The sequence below is a fragment of the Pelodiscus sinensis genome, chromosome 3, assembly GCF_049634645.1.
Source record: "Pelodiscus sinensis isolate JC-2024 chromosome 3, ASM4963464v1, whole genome shotgun sequence".
NCBI classification, from domain to species: Eukaryota; Metazoa; Chordata; order Testudines; family Trionychidae; genus Pelodiscus; species Pelodiscus sinensis.
In genome coordinates this window covers 106,208,860-106,225,599 of record NC_134713.1, presented here as the reverse complement: position 1 = coordinate 106,225,599, position 16,740 = coordinate 106,208,860, and the positions used below count along the sequence as shown (strand labels likewise).

The window sequence follows — 16,740 nt, the reverse complement described above, 5'->3', positions numbered from 1 at the left end:
TCATCCACAAATTTTGCCACTTCACTGTTTACCCCTTTCTCCAGATCATTTATAAATAGACTGTATTTTGTACAACCTATTTTTTGTATTGTATTTTCTCTGGATAGCTGCATTATATCTGATATATTCTGCACCTAGAGAATAATTGAAAATCATCAAAATGGTTCTTAGCTCAAATACAGTAGCTACAAAAAAAAAAAAAAAAGGCAAGAGTACACATTCAAGATAAAGCTTTAAATCTAATTTGTCATTTGGTTCAGATTGTAGATATGGACTCTGAGAACAGTATTGTTTTCTTGGGTTTATGCACACAAGAGGTTACCATCTCACTGGATAACTAGGAACATTCACTTAGGTGACTGGAAATATTGGGAGAAGGATGGAATTGTGTTTAACGCAGAAGACTAGTAGGTGAGCCAGCTATTTCTGATTCTTCCACAGAAGCATGACTGTAGCCAAGTCACTTATCTCCCTCAGCCACCGCACAAGTAAGAACTGCACTTAAACTGATGGAACTTTTCAAAATGGATTAATTTGAGAGATATTTAATACATTTACTAGTCTCGCTCAAAGACAAGAAACTAAATATGACCACTGTACTCTCCTCATAGAAACATGGTGAAGTGCAATCCATTATTTTTTATAAAGCTGCTAGAGATCCTCTGATGGAAATTGCTACAGCAGTAATATATTATATCACTCAATGCCTAGCGATAACTTACTTATATGCAGGCTATAAAGTTTAACATGAGAGTCAAATGGTTTGTGGTATGCACTTATATTTTATGGGGAAAAGGACGGTTCATAATGAAATTCCTTTATATCCTGTAAAAAAGTAATATACACACACTTTAATCAAACTGTACACCTCTAAGATAATAGCTGATAATATTGTAGCAGTAAGCAATACCACCAATATAACGCAAACATTAACTCACCCAAATGAAATAGGACATTGCTGCAGAGGTAGATTTTTAGAATCCATTGACTAAAAACAAAACAAAACTGATAGTCTTTTTTTTGCTTCCTATTTCACTGTCCCAGTATTAGCTATTGAAAATACTACTTGTTACATTCTTGTACCAGTACTTTGCTTAGCCCTTCTGAGCCTATATAGTTAAAAAATAAATTCTTATTTTATCAGTAGGGCAGATATAACCTTGAATACATATAGGGAGCAGATCGATTAAATACTTGAATAAGATGGCACCATTTTAAAACAGAGTATAGTTCAAATATTATTTTAGCTGAAAGTTTCTCTCTTTAACTATATAGCCAACAGCGATAGGACCAAGGTGTTTTAAAACATGTTCTAAAAAAGTTTCCATAAAGCAGTGTTTCTGAACATGATCCATGGATCCACTGTGAGAAACTTGCTAACTGGCCGCTCAGGTTAATTTACCAGTTTGGCAGCCCGGGTGCCTCATGGCTCCTGTTGGCTCCAGTTTGCCATTTGCAAAGCGAGGCTGCAGAGCTTGTAAATAAACAAACCTGAGCGGACAGTTATAGCAGGCTTCGCAGAGTAGATCCACAATCACTTTGAGAAAAACTGCCATAAATGCTATTTTACCACAGTGTGAACCCATGAACTCTGGCTGGTCAAAATATCTTAGGAATAATGTTACTGAGATGTTGAAATGTCAATCTAAAGATTGCTCCTTAAAAGATACATTTGTTCTGTGGTAGTATCTGGGAGCCCCAGTCATTGATTACAATCTCTTAAGTGCTGTCTAAACACAGAACAAAACCCACAGCCTTCTGCCCCAAAGAGCTTACAATCTAAATACAAAAGAGTGGATACACAGAAAAATGGGGGAGCTCAAGGCAATATGGTCAGCAAGACAGGCAGCAATTACATCACTGTATAAAAATCAGTATGATTTCATTAGTACAAGTGATCTTTCTATTGCTATGATAAAAGAGTGAAGCCTATAACATCATTATTATGTTTGCTATATCATTTCAAATTTGAACAATTTTTTTCCACAGAACTCCCTATGTGTGAGTTCTCATGCCAGATGATTAGATCGCAAGCTTAACGTGGCTCTGAGTTCATGCCATATTTTAGACATTTTGAATTTTTAAGTTTTTTCCACAAATTATAAGTTTAGCACCCATAAGATGATGCCATTTATTGTTCAAGTGATACCGAAACAAGCACAAAGGAAAATATCAGTTAGTGACAAGTGTTCAAAGTGTTGAGATGAAAACAAAATGAAATTATATTAAAAACGAAAGATCTAGTAAATTTTATACTGTAATTGAAAAGTAAAGACTTTCCCTTCTATCATACTGTACAATAGCAGACTGTAAAAATTCAAATTTTGGTATGGGCACCAATAATCATATATGTCCATTGTAATCCAGTAACAAGTGTGTGGTTGACCTTGTTTGGAAAAGCTTCTTCACTCCTTCTTCCCTAATAACAATACCAGGAAAACAACTAGAAGTCACTGAGTAAACATGCTTTGGCCTACATGCCAACCTTTCTTTTTGTCCCTGAATACTGTCTTCTAAATCAATATAGTTAGCATAGTACAACCCTTTGTGTGGATGCAATTACAGTAGAACCTCAGAATAGGAACACTGGATTTACCAAGTTCCTGGTCCACCACACACCTCATTTGGAACCGGAAGTATGCTATCAGATAGTAGCAAGACAAAACAAAAACAAACAAAAACCGTAGAGCACTGATCAACTGCTAAAATATAAAGGGAAAGTTTAAAAAAAGATTTGACAAGGTAAGGAAATTGTATGCTTCATTTAAATCAGTAGTTCTTAACCTTACTGGAGCCTGCACCCTTTGGTTTTCAAAATATGTTCTCGCACCCCTTATTAAAAATCGTTGAAGTAGGCCAGTTCTTTAAACCTAAGATATATCATAACTATAGAAAGAAAGAGACAGAATTATATATTTATTTTAATTTTGCAGTAATTTGTGTTTTCGATGATTTACCTTCTAAAAAAATCTGGCATGTCTAGCACCCCCAGAAAGGGCATCTCACACTCCAGGTTAAGAACCACTGATTTAAATTAAGATGGTTAAAGAAGAATTTTTCAACTGCATAGTTAAATTTCAAAGTTATATTAAGTCAATTATCAGTGGTAAACTTTTGAAAGACCAACTGTAACATTTTGTTCAGTTACAAACATTTGAGTTACAAACAACCTTTATTCCCAAGATGTTTGTAAATATGAGGTTCTACTATACATTGATATAAAGATACTTAAATCAATATAACTTATTTCTGTACATCTACTGATAAACACCTTTAATATCATATAACCTCCTAGGATGAAACACTTGTATAAATATGCTCTCTATAAAAGAATAAACTATTCTAATATAAACACCTTTATAGAACTATAATTTCATCCGCACTAGAGGATTGTACCATTTTAACTATGTCTGCTGCTTGAAAATCAATGTAATTATAGCAGTACAAAGCCTGTGGGAAGGCCCTTGGTTGTAGTGTTGCATCTAAGGTCACATCCCCAGAAGTGGTAAGATTGATGCTGCAGTGGCCAATCTTCCGGAGTTTGATTTAGCAGGTTTAGTAAAGACCCGCTAAATTGAACACAAAGGGCACCCCCTTTGAAGCATTTCTCCTGTCGACCTCCTGCTACAAGGACAGCACCAAAGCTTGGCTTAAGGTATGTCAACTCCAGGTCTGTTTTTTTATGTAGCTGGAATTGTGTACCTTAAGCTGACCTTCCCCCATAGTGTGTACCTGTGTTGACTGAAAGCAGCTTTACTACTTTCTGAAGCAGGAAGTAATTCTAGAGTCATGACAATTTTGTAGATGTGCTATTGTGGAACGCAACAAGTCCTCTATACTTTTAACTAATATGTAATAGAAAGAAGCCACGGGAAAGACATAAGATAAAAAATGCGCCATAAAAACATGTTTTAATTAAATCAATGGCCATAGAAAAAGCTGTATTTAGCTATTCATGCTTAGTTGGCTATACTGTTAATCCGCTAGGCTGGAAAAGCAAACAAATCACAAACCAAACATTAGAATATATTTTTTTAATTTTTATAAATAACTTATCTGTTACAAAGACAGTTTACCCAGCTAAAATCACAAAACCATCAACTCAAGATATCCAAATTAGGTTTTATTAATAAAACAGGTAAAAACTGATTTGTCAATCTTCACATAGAACTGCAGATGAAGCTGAAAAACAAGGCCTCATTTATATTACCAAAATGCATTGAATGCAAGTGCTTTGGGTCTACTGCTTAATTACCTGGGATTGTCATTTTCTTCCCACATAAAAAAATCAAAGCCTTCAAAACAAAAGGCCTTTGTGCATTCACATAGATCACTTGTAAAATTCCTATTAAAAATGTCCACTGGAAAATGTTTACAGTGGGTGACAGTCTACTATCTCTCTTGCCTTTTGCTACATTTTAGTACTCCCTCCAGCCTCACTTAGTGCTGCTACCTTATTATTTACATGCTGTCTTTTTCATGTGTAGTATAATATAATTTCATTTTCTTTACTTCAGTTACATACATTCCTGATCACGTGACTATTTTCCTTTAAAATAATTATCAAAATAAAGAGATGCTGAGGTTGCATCAATGTTCAAGTCTGCATGATTTCTCTTTTCCAGCCTTTATTTCAGTTGTCCTAAATATTGCTGTCCTCATATTCTATAAGACTTCACCACCACGTAAGGTTTAGAAACTGGCTGCCAAACAGGAAAATATTTAAACTTTTCTGAACAAAGCTATATGATGTTGTGGCTGTTGATTTTGGCACTGTAAGTAGTTCCCTGATAAATATCTCTTCAAGAGTCTGCAAGATACCCAGCAGATGAAGCAAGCTTAAATTGGATGCTAGTCTGTTGGTGGGTTGAAATTTTCTTAGTTTGCTTCTTTTTGCCAGACAAAATACTATTTTGTGTCACCCACCGTAAAATTCAGTGTACAGAGTGAACTATATGTATAACTCTTCCAACTTTTCCTGCATTTTTTACCAAGCTGCATCTGCAGGTCTTCACAGATCATCAGCATTTACAAGAGCAATGTACAGAATGAGCAGAGGAAAGCTATTTTGTGCATAGTTTCTTATCATTAATGCTCTTATTTTAAGGCATTGCTTCTCTCGGATAAAAGCTTAAAAAAGGGACATGATCGTGCTAATCACTTCAAGGGAAAAAAGAAAGTTAACAAAAAGACTATTACACTATACATACAGAAGTACAAGAAAATAATAAAGGTGAAGAAAAGAAATCACTTAAAGCAGGCTCTAGAGCTATGTACAGTAGGAAAAGCTTTGGGGTATTTCACTGTGTATTGTACAGACAATGCATGCAGTTTCTCCTTTTCATCTTTAGAGGTGATCATATAGAGTCTGGCTTCACAGAGCAGAGACGTTTTCAGGGAAGACAAGGCAAAGAGTACCACTGATTTGTGAAGTTCTTCCCCTATCCACGGGCACTGTGGCAGCAAACAGTTTAATTAAACCTTGTTCCTTTTAATTTCCTCTGCATTTGTAGTGTTTCACTGAATGCTTTGAAAACAAAAAAGCTATCATTCTATTCCTTTCCCCTGTCAAAATTCAGTAGTGACATTGGGGGATAAAAAGGGATGGGGAACACCCAAGCACTGAACACGGTGAGAATTATCTTATTGGGATATTGGTAATACTGTACATGGCTAAGGCAGCCGGCAACCAAGTCTTTCAGCAGATTACCTTTCAGCTGATGAATTTCAACTGCCTTGGACACAACACTGAGGTATTATTAGCTTGGTGGGCTGACATTTAACATTAGTAAAACACCATCTTGTTAAACCTTCAATTTTACAAAATCCTATGCATGAATGATTTTTCCCCAATGTCAGAACAGTCCATTGTAGGTTTGTTATGGTTTTACAAAAGATAATGGGGCCTGTTGGGTTAGAAATGCCGAGGCATTTCACACTGTTCACAACGGTTTAAGGCTGGATGATTTAAAAAAGTACAAGCAGTACAATTCCACTGAGCTCCCTCATCTTCATCTGTGTCTGGAACAGTCTTTGGTGTTTTGACAATGGACCTTTGATCTGTAGATGTAAAAAAGAGAAACAATTACTAAACATGAATAAAATAAAATTGACTGAATTTTGAGCTGAGTTTTGGGTAGCCAACAAAATTTCCTTGGACACGTGAAAACTGTGCAAGTTAATGTGATCTGGATCTTTCTCTCACCTCTATGCTGCCTCTGACCTCCCTCACCTGATGTGCCTCTCTGCCTCCTCCCTCTACCGGATGCATATATATTGCTTAGCCAATAACATCAAAGGTAAGTCTCCCAACTACTGTCCTCTTCTGTCTAGCCTCTTCCTAAATTTATCTGAATTCTACAGTTTTAGCAGATTAACTCAGTCAGCAAGAAGAAGGTGCATACAGAGAAGTGGGTTACTATATAAAGTCACAAGAAAGTCTAACATTTATTTACATTTACAACATGAAAAAGGGCATGCTCTGGACTCTAGGGGGTTTTGAAGTTGGATTTAAAAATGTGACCCTGAACAAAGGACATTTTCCCCAAACAAGAAAATGAAAAGCTAGAAATATAAAAAACAATACTCTGACATATTCACAAACACAGTTATTATTGTACCACTCTCCTCAAAAGTCCATATAAAAATGTAGGCCTTGCAGCATATCCTGAAGTTCAGACTCAATGAAGCATAGGGCTGGGAGGCACCTTAAGAGGCTATGGAGTACATCCCACTGCAATGAGGAAGGGCTATGTACACCTAGACTATCTCTGACAGATGCCTCTCTAACTTGTTTAAAAACCTCTCCTTATTCTGTACTTAATTTACAGTTAGGAGGCTTTTCCTAGTTTCTAACCTAAATTTTCTTGCTGCAGATTAAGCCCACTGCTTCCTGTCCTACACTGCACATTGAGGATAATTGATCACTGTTCTCTTTATAACAACCTTAACGTATTTGAATATTTACCAGCTCACCCCTTAGTCCGCTTTTTTCAAGATTAAAAATGCCCAATGTGATGGGGAGTTAGCCCCACATAGGGCTCACAGTCATCCGTTTCCTAGAAGGGAAGAAAATAGCTGGCTGGGATCCAGCCGGAGGGGTTCCCCAGAGGGGACCCATTGGCTCAGCAGTAACATGGACCCAAATTGTGGCAGCAGCAGAGAAAGCGGGAACGACAATGGTGAGACACCACAGAGAGAGAGCATCCTATTGAAGAACAAAACTAATTTCCAAAACCCCAATAGGAAGTGCCATGGTAATGAGCTGTGAACCCACTACACCAGTTCATCTTTTCCTCGCTGATCAGATTTTCTAAAACTCTCATTTTTATTGCTCTCTTCTGGACTATCCAATTTTTCCACACTTTAAGTAACCATGGCACCAAAAACTGGACACAATTCCAGCTGAGGTCTCACCAATGCCTAGTAGAGTGTAACAATTACCTCCTGTGTCTTACAGATAGCACTCCTGTCAATATATCCCAGAACAGTATCTGCTTTTCTTCGCAACTGTGTCAAATTGTTGGCTTATCTTCAATTTGTGATCCATTATACACCTTCCTCCCCCAGATCCTTTTCTGTAGTTTTACCAGTAGCTTATCAGTTATTCTTCATTTTGTATTAGTGCATTTGATTTTCTCCTTCCTAAGTATACCACTTTGCCTTACTTTTACTGAATTTCATCTTGTTAATTTCAGACTAAATCTCCAATTTGTCATGGTCATTTTGAATTCTAATTCTGTCCTCCAAAATGCTTGTAGTCTTTCCTGGTTTAGTGTCATCCGCATATTCTCTAGGCTACATCTAGACTACATCCCTCCGTTGGCAAAAGGATGTAAACGAGGCATTTTGAAAGCACAAATAAAGGGGGGATTTAAATATCCCACACTTCATTTGCATAATCGCGGCATGGCGCTCTTTCGAACAAGCGCCATTTCGAAAGTAAACCTGCGGTCTAGACGTGGTTCCTTTTAAGACAGCAGCCTGTATGGATCTTTCGAAAAAGCCTGTTATTTTAGAAAGAACCGCATCTAGACCATGGTTTTACTTTCGAAATGGCACTTGTTCGAAAGAATGCCATTATGCGATTATGCAAATGAAGCGCAGGATATTTAAATCCCCACTTCATTGCACTTTCAAAGTGCCTCATTTACATCCCTCTGCTGACAGAGGGATGGAGTCTAGATGTAACCTTAGTGTACTCTTCATGCCATTAGTAACAGTCTTTGGCTGTTTTAGATTAAGGGAAATGTGTGCGGTGGGGGATGGGGGGAGGGATTCCAAAGTTGAGGGTCGCTTGTGGAGAACACCAGATTAAGGAGGGCTTCACTAATTACAATCCCAGTACAATGACAGAGAAACAGGCAGTCTCTCAAATAGCCAAGTTCCATGCTATAGGGCTTTATAGATTTAAAAAACCAACAGGAATACAGTGCTGATCAGGTGACTGGTTAGTTTTGCACTCTCCCAGCAACATTACATTCCAGCTTCATTTTGTGTGATTGTCAGTGCAGCACTGATAATGGTATTTAATTATAGACCCAACAACTCTACAGTTCCTACTGCTCAGTATTCCACTATTTGCCTAGCAGATTCATTTAGTTACTCTAGATCAGGGGTGTCCAAACATTTTTCAAAGAGGGCCAGATTTGATGAAGTGAACATGCGTGAGGGCTGACCATTTTGCCTGACATTCTTTGAACCATTAAAATTAAATGCAAATTAACTATTTTATGCAAAGTTTATTGCAAACGGCATACTTTTCCTCCCCAGTGCCTCTTGGAATTCTAAATCGAGACTGCACGTCTACATTAGGGAAGCCTGCCTTGGACTAATTTTGAGGCTTCCGTGCTATTTTGAAATAAGCTATTCTGGAATAGCTTATTTTGAAATAGCTATCCGATGTAGACATACCCTTAGAATAATTCTAATAATTATAAAAACAATCACAGAACATTATTTGTAAGCACTTTTGCAATAGATGAGACCCACAAATCATAGTAATCTATAACTTAAGGACAATATAGCACAACATTCACAGTTAAATCTATTATTATAGATAATTAATCACGACCCTTAAAAATTTCTGCTTTTGAATGATACTGATTTGAGTATTTCTGGCTCTCTTTGGGAAAATTTTCAAAAAAGATGTGATTTGTGAGCTACTTCTAAGCATACTCAGCAGGCACCTGCTAGGGTTTTTGCAGATCCTGAAGTCCTTGCCTGTGTGACACACTGGAGTTTTCAGAATATCTAACATTCCCCTTTCTGGTCCAATAAGGGGCTACCCCCAAGCTGCTGAAACAACATCCCTTTTGACAGTAAAGGCATGATTCAGGCTAAAAAAACCTAAGGCTTTAGCATGGCCTGGTAACAGTTGAGTCAGCTGCAACTACAAAAAAAATCCCAGTAAAAGAGAACCAAATGTGTCTGAAAAGTTTCTCTAAAAATGGCACATGATTCCATGTTTAGTTGCACCGATTTCCAGATCAAATGTTCTCAATTTAACAAGAAACATTTTTCCCATTAGTACTGCAAACTCATCTTGGTCTCAGAAACAAAGTTAACATCTTTCTAATTCAAGCATTACCACTTGTAATAAAATATTCTATAGGCTAAACTGAGCTTCTATGATATCTGTGGAAACCCAGGGTCTTAATATTATGCTCTTGGTTACACCTGTACAAACCTTTTGCCTTCAATGTATTTGGGAACAGATTCTGCATCTCCTATTTGTACTGGCTTTGTAGAGTTAAGAGTAAAAAACTGCAAAACTCATTTTGTCATTAACAAAAGTAGGTACGACACTGAACACACAAAAATCTTAACTACATTAGGCAAGTGTTATTGGAATCCTACATGATACATTGTAAGTTTTAAAAATATTTAAAATTATTTTACTATGTCTTCTATGGCAAATCACTCACATGAGAGCTGCCACAGTAATCAGAGAATCTCAGCCTATTAGCAAAATGCAGGACTATGTAGCATTTTAAAGACTAACAAGATGGTGACTATTTTCTTCCACTATTTGATCTGAGGAAGTGGGTCTGGCCCACGAAAGCTCATCATCTAATAAACCATCTTGTTAGTCTTTAAAGTGCTACATAGTCCTGCATTTTGCTTCAGCTATACCAGACTAACACGGCTACATTTCTATTATCAGCCTATTAGGGAATTTAAGCACAATGGAATTATGGTATATTTTTTTAAATGTCCCCGTCATTTAAATATAGAGAAACTGGTTGTTATGCTAACTGTCTCAAACTGTACAACTAAGTGTTGGCAGTTCTATTTTTGAATATTTAAAAAAAACAGCTGACTCACCAAATGTGACTCACTGAGTTTTCAGCCCCAGGAAGCATAAAACCTCTCTTTATCTCAGTCTTGGCAAACTAAAATGTTTTAGTCAGCATTCTAACTTTTAGAAATTAACATCCACTCATTCTTCATAACCCTCTTTAGAGAAGTGTAGCCCATCCCCAGATACATGCATCTTCTTTGGAAAATGCTCACATACTAAACCTAAATGCTATGAATTACTTCCAAAATGCTATTTAGAAACACTATTTCTAGAATGCAAAACCCACAATTTAATTTAAAATGGTATAATAATTTGTTTTACCATAAGACATTTGTTAAGTTAAAAATATAAAGCCATGATATTTTAAACAAAACATCTGACAACCACTTATTAATCAGTTGTTGCTACTTAATTATCGAGGGTAATCATCCTTAATTATCAAGGGTATTTAATTTTTTAATCAGATTTTATTTAAATCTTATTTTTTAAATATTAATGACATTTTTCTTTTTAAAAATATTTTAAAAATAAATTTGAAGCCATGGTAGCCTATATTAGGGCCTTAGGTTATACTAAAATTAAATAAATAATATTCAAGTGGTAAATGTTTGCTGCTGAAGTTTTAATGAAAAATCACACCACTGAACTGATGCAAATCACAGTCTAAGCACCTGGAATTTGAGTTTAAATATTAAGCCAGCTTTTTGATCACATCTGCAGAAGAAGCTACTGTTGATAGAATATTGCTTTTATTTCAACTACTGGTTGAACCTCTCTAAACTAGGTCTCACTGGACCGTGGATGCTCCATGACCAGAGTGTCCCGATGGAGGGCTGGTGGCTGGAAGCCCCGTAGACTGGCAGGGCTGGGAAGTCTGGTGGGGACAGGCCAATGGGGCTGGCAGCAGGGTAGGAATTGACCAGGAGGCTGGTGGCCAGGCTGGGGCACAAAATCCCTCATCCAGGACTGGTCAGGTCCCAAAGGTGCTGAACCAGGGAGGTCCAACTCATGGTTCAGTTCAATGACTAGTTCATTCAATGAACTTCCAACCGGGATTTGACAGAGGAGAAAAGCTGATTTTCTCACTTTCATTTCATGAATAAGAACAAATATGGGAAAGGCTGGGATCTGCTAGTTCTAAAATCTTGAGAGACATGAAGGCCAGAAACAATCAGTTCTATTCACAAATACTTTTTTTTTTAAAATGAATCAGCTTGTTCTCAATGCAAAATATGCTTTGATAAACTTACTTTTTCTCTTCTGTTTCCAGTATACTTATGGTAGTTTTATTTAACTAATAAAAACAGTTTTAAAATGCTGTTCTTGTGGATTTTTAATCAAATTTCAATTTCTATCCAAATGCAGCTTGATACAAATCACAAATAAAAAAATTAATAAATATCTAGTACAGAAAAATGAAGCACTGACCATTTTCTAACAACCAAAAATGTAAAAAAATGAAATCTGAATATATGTACAGTACATTATGCTAGTTAACTGCTTAAACAAACATATAGACATAGCGCATCCTGGATGCAGGCTATTTTTAGATGCAAATAAACATGTTTTAATGGTTTCCAACCAAAGGAGAATCTATCTTTCTTTAGGGTAATAACTATATAGTACAATGCGAAGTAAGATTAAAAATAATTATTTAATCAAGATTTTCTGATTGCTTATTTAAATCATGATTGAAATTGGTGATTTAAATCCATCCTCCCTTGCTCTTTACTATAAAATCTTTCACTTATATGCTACAGTATAGTCCCGTTATTATTTCTTGGGCAAAGAATTCAATGGCAAAGCGACTCATCTGTGAACCATCAGAAAAGTATGCTTACAAAGTTGAATTATTTGACTGCTTCCAGGAAGAATATTGTCACAACTACAGTGCAATTACCTTCCACTAGTCTAGAATAAGGAAAGCTCCATATGTATTTGGTATGCTGCTAAAATGGCTCCTCTTTTTTTAGTATTATGTGCCAATCGTACACCCTTTATAAAAGCTTCTGGTGAACTGATTGTCAGAAATGAGTACTTTGCAAATGCCAAAATTCTTTAATTGACCATTTTTCGAATAGTGTATAAAACAAGAATCTGGAAGAAGAACTTCAAAAGCTCATAGCACATGAAGGATACCCATCATACATGGATATTAGGGATGTAAATTCCCATTTACTTAGTTACTCAGTTAAACTTTATGCTTAACTAGTTAACCAATTAAATGGGGGTGGGCGGGCTGCTTCAGCTCCCACTAGTTAACCATACCCGGTAAGGCTCACCCTTAAGGGTAAGGATTATTATTAACTGATTAACCTTTCACATCCATAATGGAGATCACAAGAAATTTGTTATATCCTCCTTGGATTTCTGTAGTAACACTATTCTTTTGTAAGCCAATGGCTTTCATTAGGGACTACGATGGAGCCACCTAACCTAGTTCACTTAGAACTATGCAATAGATCATTCCCCTCTGTATTTGTTAGACAATGCAAGATTATGTCTACACAGCAATGTAACCCTAGGATTAGGAGGAGTCAAGTCAACTGAACCATGTCAAGAAACGCTGGGCTTAGGCATTTACATTGCATTTTAACATTAAGAATTTTCTGACCCACGTTCAAACCTAGGGCATTGGCATCCACAAAGTAGTGCAAAGATCAAAGTCAAAGTAAACATATCCCAAAGTGCTTCACTCTCTTCTCTGCCACCTGCAATGTTGACACTCTAGCCCTCGGAAGGCGGTACACTATGGGAAAACTAGTTTCCTAACTGTGATGGTGCTACAGATGAGATTAATATGCCCAAAGGGAGCACATGTGTATACAAATGGCATAAGTATCTCTTTTGATGCTCACTAGAATGACTAGGGCAAGGCTCATCTAGACCCTACTTACATTACCACAAACTTATTAACCAAATTGCTACGTAAAATGCTCTTTAGTAACCTCCATGGAACCTGGAGAGAGAGTCTTGCGTTTTAGGAAGGAAAATATTTGGAGCGGACACAAGATTTTGGAATTTGGCTAGAATGACTGCAGTTTGAGAAGGAATTATGCTGAACTACATCTAATTTGAGAATTGGGTTCTCCAGCTCTAGGCTGAGTCACTGTATCCTCCCTCTAGGAAAATGACTCTGTGCATGTGTTCTGAGGATAAGTAAGACATCACCCTCCATGGCTGTCAAACTATTCAAATGAAACTTAGCAATTTTTATTTTGTAAAAACAGATGTGCAATAAAGGGGTTGTTTGTTTGTATTTTTATTTGTTTTGAAATCTGACATAAGGAAAAAAAAACCCCACACACCAGCAGTCTGGCTGTTACTGGCTGCAGAGAAGTGAAGTGCATCCCCAGGGTGTAAAGTGCCTTGTGCTCCGGTACGTCTTTCTCTTCCCCTCCAGAACCAAGGTCCCTGCCCCTCCCCAGGAGGCAGAGGTAAGGACCCCCTGGAGGCTGCAGGGAAGTTTTGGGTAGAGTTGCCAACTTTGGTTAGACATATTCCTGGAAATTTCATCACAAAACAATCTTTAATTCCTGGATACTCCAAGATAATCTTGGAGGACTGATTCCCACTCACCTCCCTCACAGTAGACACTGCCTTACTCATAGTATACACTGCCCAGTTACCCCTGATCATGCAGTTCCAGGAAGAGCATGAGCAATGGCCCGAGAATTAATCAAGACCAAGCAGGTGCCCTGCAGGAAGGGAGAGTGGCAAGGCTCCTGGCTTTGCATGGCTGATGAAGGGATGACCTGCAACATGTCAGCAGCCAGGAGCTGCCTCTTGCCTGTCAACTTTGCTCCCTGATCCAGGAAAACTCTGTGTAGCAATGAGCCAGTGTTGCTGCCATAGGAGGAACAGGAAGGGGCGTATGCTCAGCCAGGCATTTAATGATGCTTCATGTAGCTATGGTGACTGCTTGCAATGCTGCTCCTCTGCTGCCAGTAACTCTGGGATACATCTGGAGGACATCCAGGACTTGAGTCAAGCGAGGGTCATGTGCACAAAGGAAACTAATATGGCTCGCAACCTACCTTAATACAGGCTTGGACCCGCTAGCCCCGCAGGCAAAGAGCCCTCTTATTTTTCTCATGCATGTGCAGAATGAATTATGTTATGTGCACCAATATGGAGATGATTTCTGATGCATTACCTCCATTTTGGTGCACATAACAAAATTCATGGTGGGGGTGGGGGACTGAGGTGTACAGCATGAGGAATGGGGCTTAGGGCTGAGGCACAGGATAGCAGTGCAGAAGGTGAGGGCTCTGGCTGGAGGTTGAGGCTCTGGAGTAGGGCCAGAAATGAGGGGTTTGGAGTGCAGGCTGTCCCAGAGCTGCAGCAGGGAGAGTGGACTTCCCCTAGCTTCCCTCCTCCCCACACCAATTACTGGGCTGAAGGAGACACACCTTTCCCCAGCCATAACAGCTCCAGAGCCATAGGAAAGATGCCATTCCTCCAGATGTGGCAACTCTAGGGCTGAGACCAGAGGAGAGATTCCTCTCTCCAGCTATGGTGGGTCGGGGGAGAGACACCACTCCCTGCCGAGGTATCTCCAAGCACCTCTCCTCACTGCAGCCCTGAGCACCTGCATGGCCCTTGATACTCTGCTGTGTGGCCACATAGCTTACAGAGAACTTAGCCTCCAGGGGCACTGGTATCCTGGGTCTGAGCCCAAGGTTAGCACACTTGCAATGTGGGTGAGTGTGGCTTCAGCCTGCGCTCAGACACAGACTTACACTGCTGTGTAGACATATATTGTGGCATTCATGCCTTTGAAAACAGATCCCACAATCAATATTCAGACTGAATCAGTACTATCGCATGTGCTACTAGAGATAAAATAGGATTTTATTATAACTCTATTTATGCTAAATTCAAACAGTACCTTTGGGTTTTGGTGGCATAGGACCTAGAAATCCAATATTGTCATAAAAGTTATGAATAGCGCTGGGATTAAAATGTGGTCCTGAAAGAAAGGTAAATACAGTTTTTTAAACAAAAACATTTGGACATAAAAGTACAATTTTTTTAATGGTTACAAATGATAATAGTACTATGTACATCATTGGTGCCTTTCACATCTAGGTATCAATGCAGGTCTGAGAAAGATATTACTGGTGACAATGACAGACTAAGTAACTTTCCTTTTAAGAAAGTTGATAAGTAACTCAGTTCTTTTGTTTTTATACATATATTTCCATTCCAAATCATCTGATGAAGTGGGTTTTACCCATGAAATCTTATGACCTAATAATCTGTTAGTCTCACAGGACTCCTCCTTGTTTTGCAGACAAAAAAGACTAACTGAGACATTCCCCTCTAAGGTTACACAACAAGAGAAAGGCAGAGATGTGAAGAGAATCCAGGAAGGGAAGGTTACTCAGCTTGTGCAGTAAATGAGGTTCTTTGAGATGGTTGTCCCTGTGTGGGCTCCACCTTAGGTGCCTGAGCACTGCTGCACTTCTAATCTGAGAATGCTGGTAGCAGTGGTCTCAGTCAGCATGCAGGGCAGCTGGCACATGCAGTTTGAAATGGCTACTCCACATGTGCAGCCATCCGTCCCTTCAGTTCCTTCTCTACCCCAAAAATGGAGGCTTCAGAAGCAGAGGGGAAGAAGAGTGTGTGGCAGAGCACTGTCATGTTATTGGATTCTAAAAATCACTGTTGCATTCATGGGGTGTGTGTTTGCTCCAATGTCTATACAAAGGGTGCCATGTGAGGTGTCAAATGAAAGCTTATGTTCTACTGATTCTGTATATGCTTTTCTTGTACTTGTATAATATCTGTATGTGGAGTTATAAATACGTACTCTGTGTTGATGCTGGAAAATTCTCTGTCTGAGGCAGAGCAATGAGCAAAGAATGTTCAGCCAGTGACTGTGTGAATTAGTAAAGCTCCAGGGACAATAAATCTCTAGGTGCCAAAGACACACCTGAAGAATGGATCTGGATGCCTGCAGACCAGCCAGAATGATTGCTGGCTTGGGACACAAAGATAGGTCACTAGGCCATGTGACCTGCTCCAGCTTGGAAGAGACCAGGGATGGATATAAAATGCCATGTGGCAATCTCCATTTTGTCTTCAGTTCAGCTACTGATTCCAGATACAGCCTTGCAAGGAACAGCAAGCCGGAAAGAACCGTGGATTCATCCTGACACAGGATGTACACCACAGACTTTTAAGATAGCAGTTTATAACATCTCTGCTAAAAGCCTGTATCAAGAACTGGGTGATTCGATGCATGTAATGTATTCTCCTTAACAACCTTACTCTCATGCTTTTCTTTCTTTTATGAAACCTTAGATTTTAGTTTCTAAAGGATTGGCCCAGCGTGATTTTGTGGGTAAGATCCAGAGTGTAAGTTGACTGGGAACTGTTGCTGATTTCTTCAGACCAGAAGAACCTGTTCGGGGTAGGTGAGATTGGGATCT

The 16,740-nt window shown here is 38.4% G+C and overlaps 1 protein-coding gene across 8 annotated transcripts in view; it reads right to left on the bottom strand.

Moving 5' to 3' along the window:
* Positions 1-4,019: 4,019 nt before the first annotated feature.
* TAB2 (TGF-beta activated kinase 1 (MAP3K7) binding protein 2) overlaps positions 4,020-16,740 on the bottom strand; it is a 121,527-nt gene continuing 108,806 nt past the window's right edge. For all 8 annotated transcript variants that reach the window (XM_075924402.1, XM_075924403.1, XM_075924401.1 and 5 more), the window contains 2 exons: positions 15,195-15,275; positions 4,020-6,060 (listed from right to left, as the gene is read on the bottom strand). In XM_075924402.1, the coding sequence (XP_075780517.1) occupies positions 5,915-6,060; positions 15,195-15,275 (227 nt within the window). In that variant the 3' untranslated portion in view covers positions 4,020-5,914. The remainder of the gene's footprint in view (positions 6,061-15,194; positions 15,276-16,740) is intronic.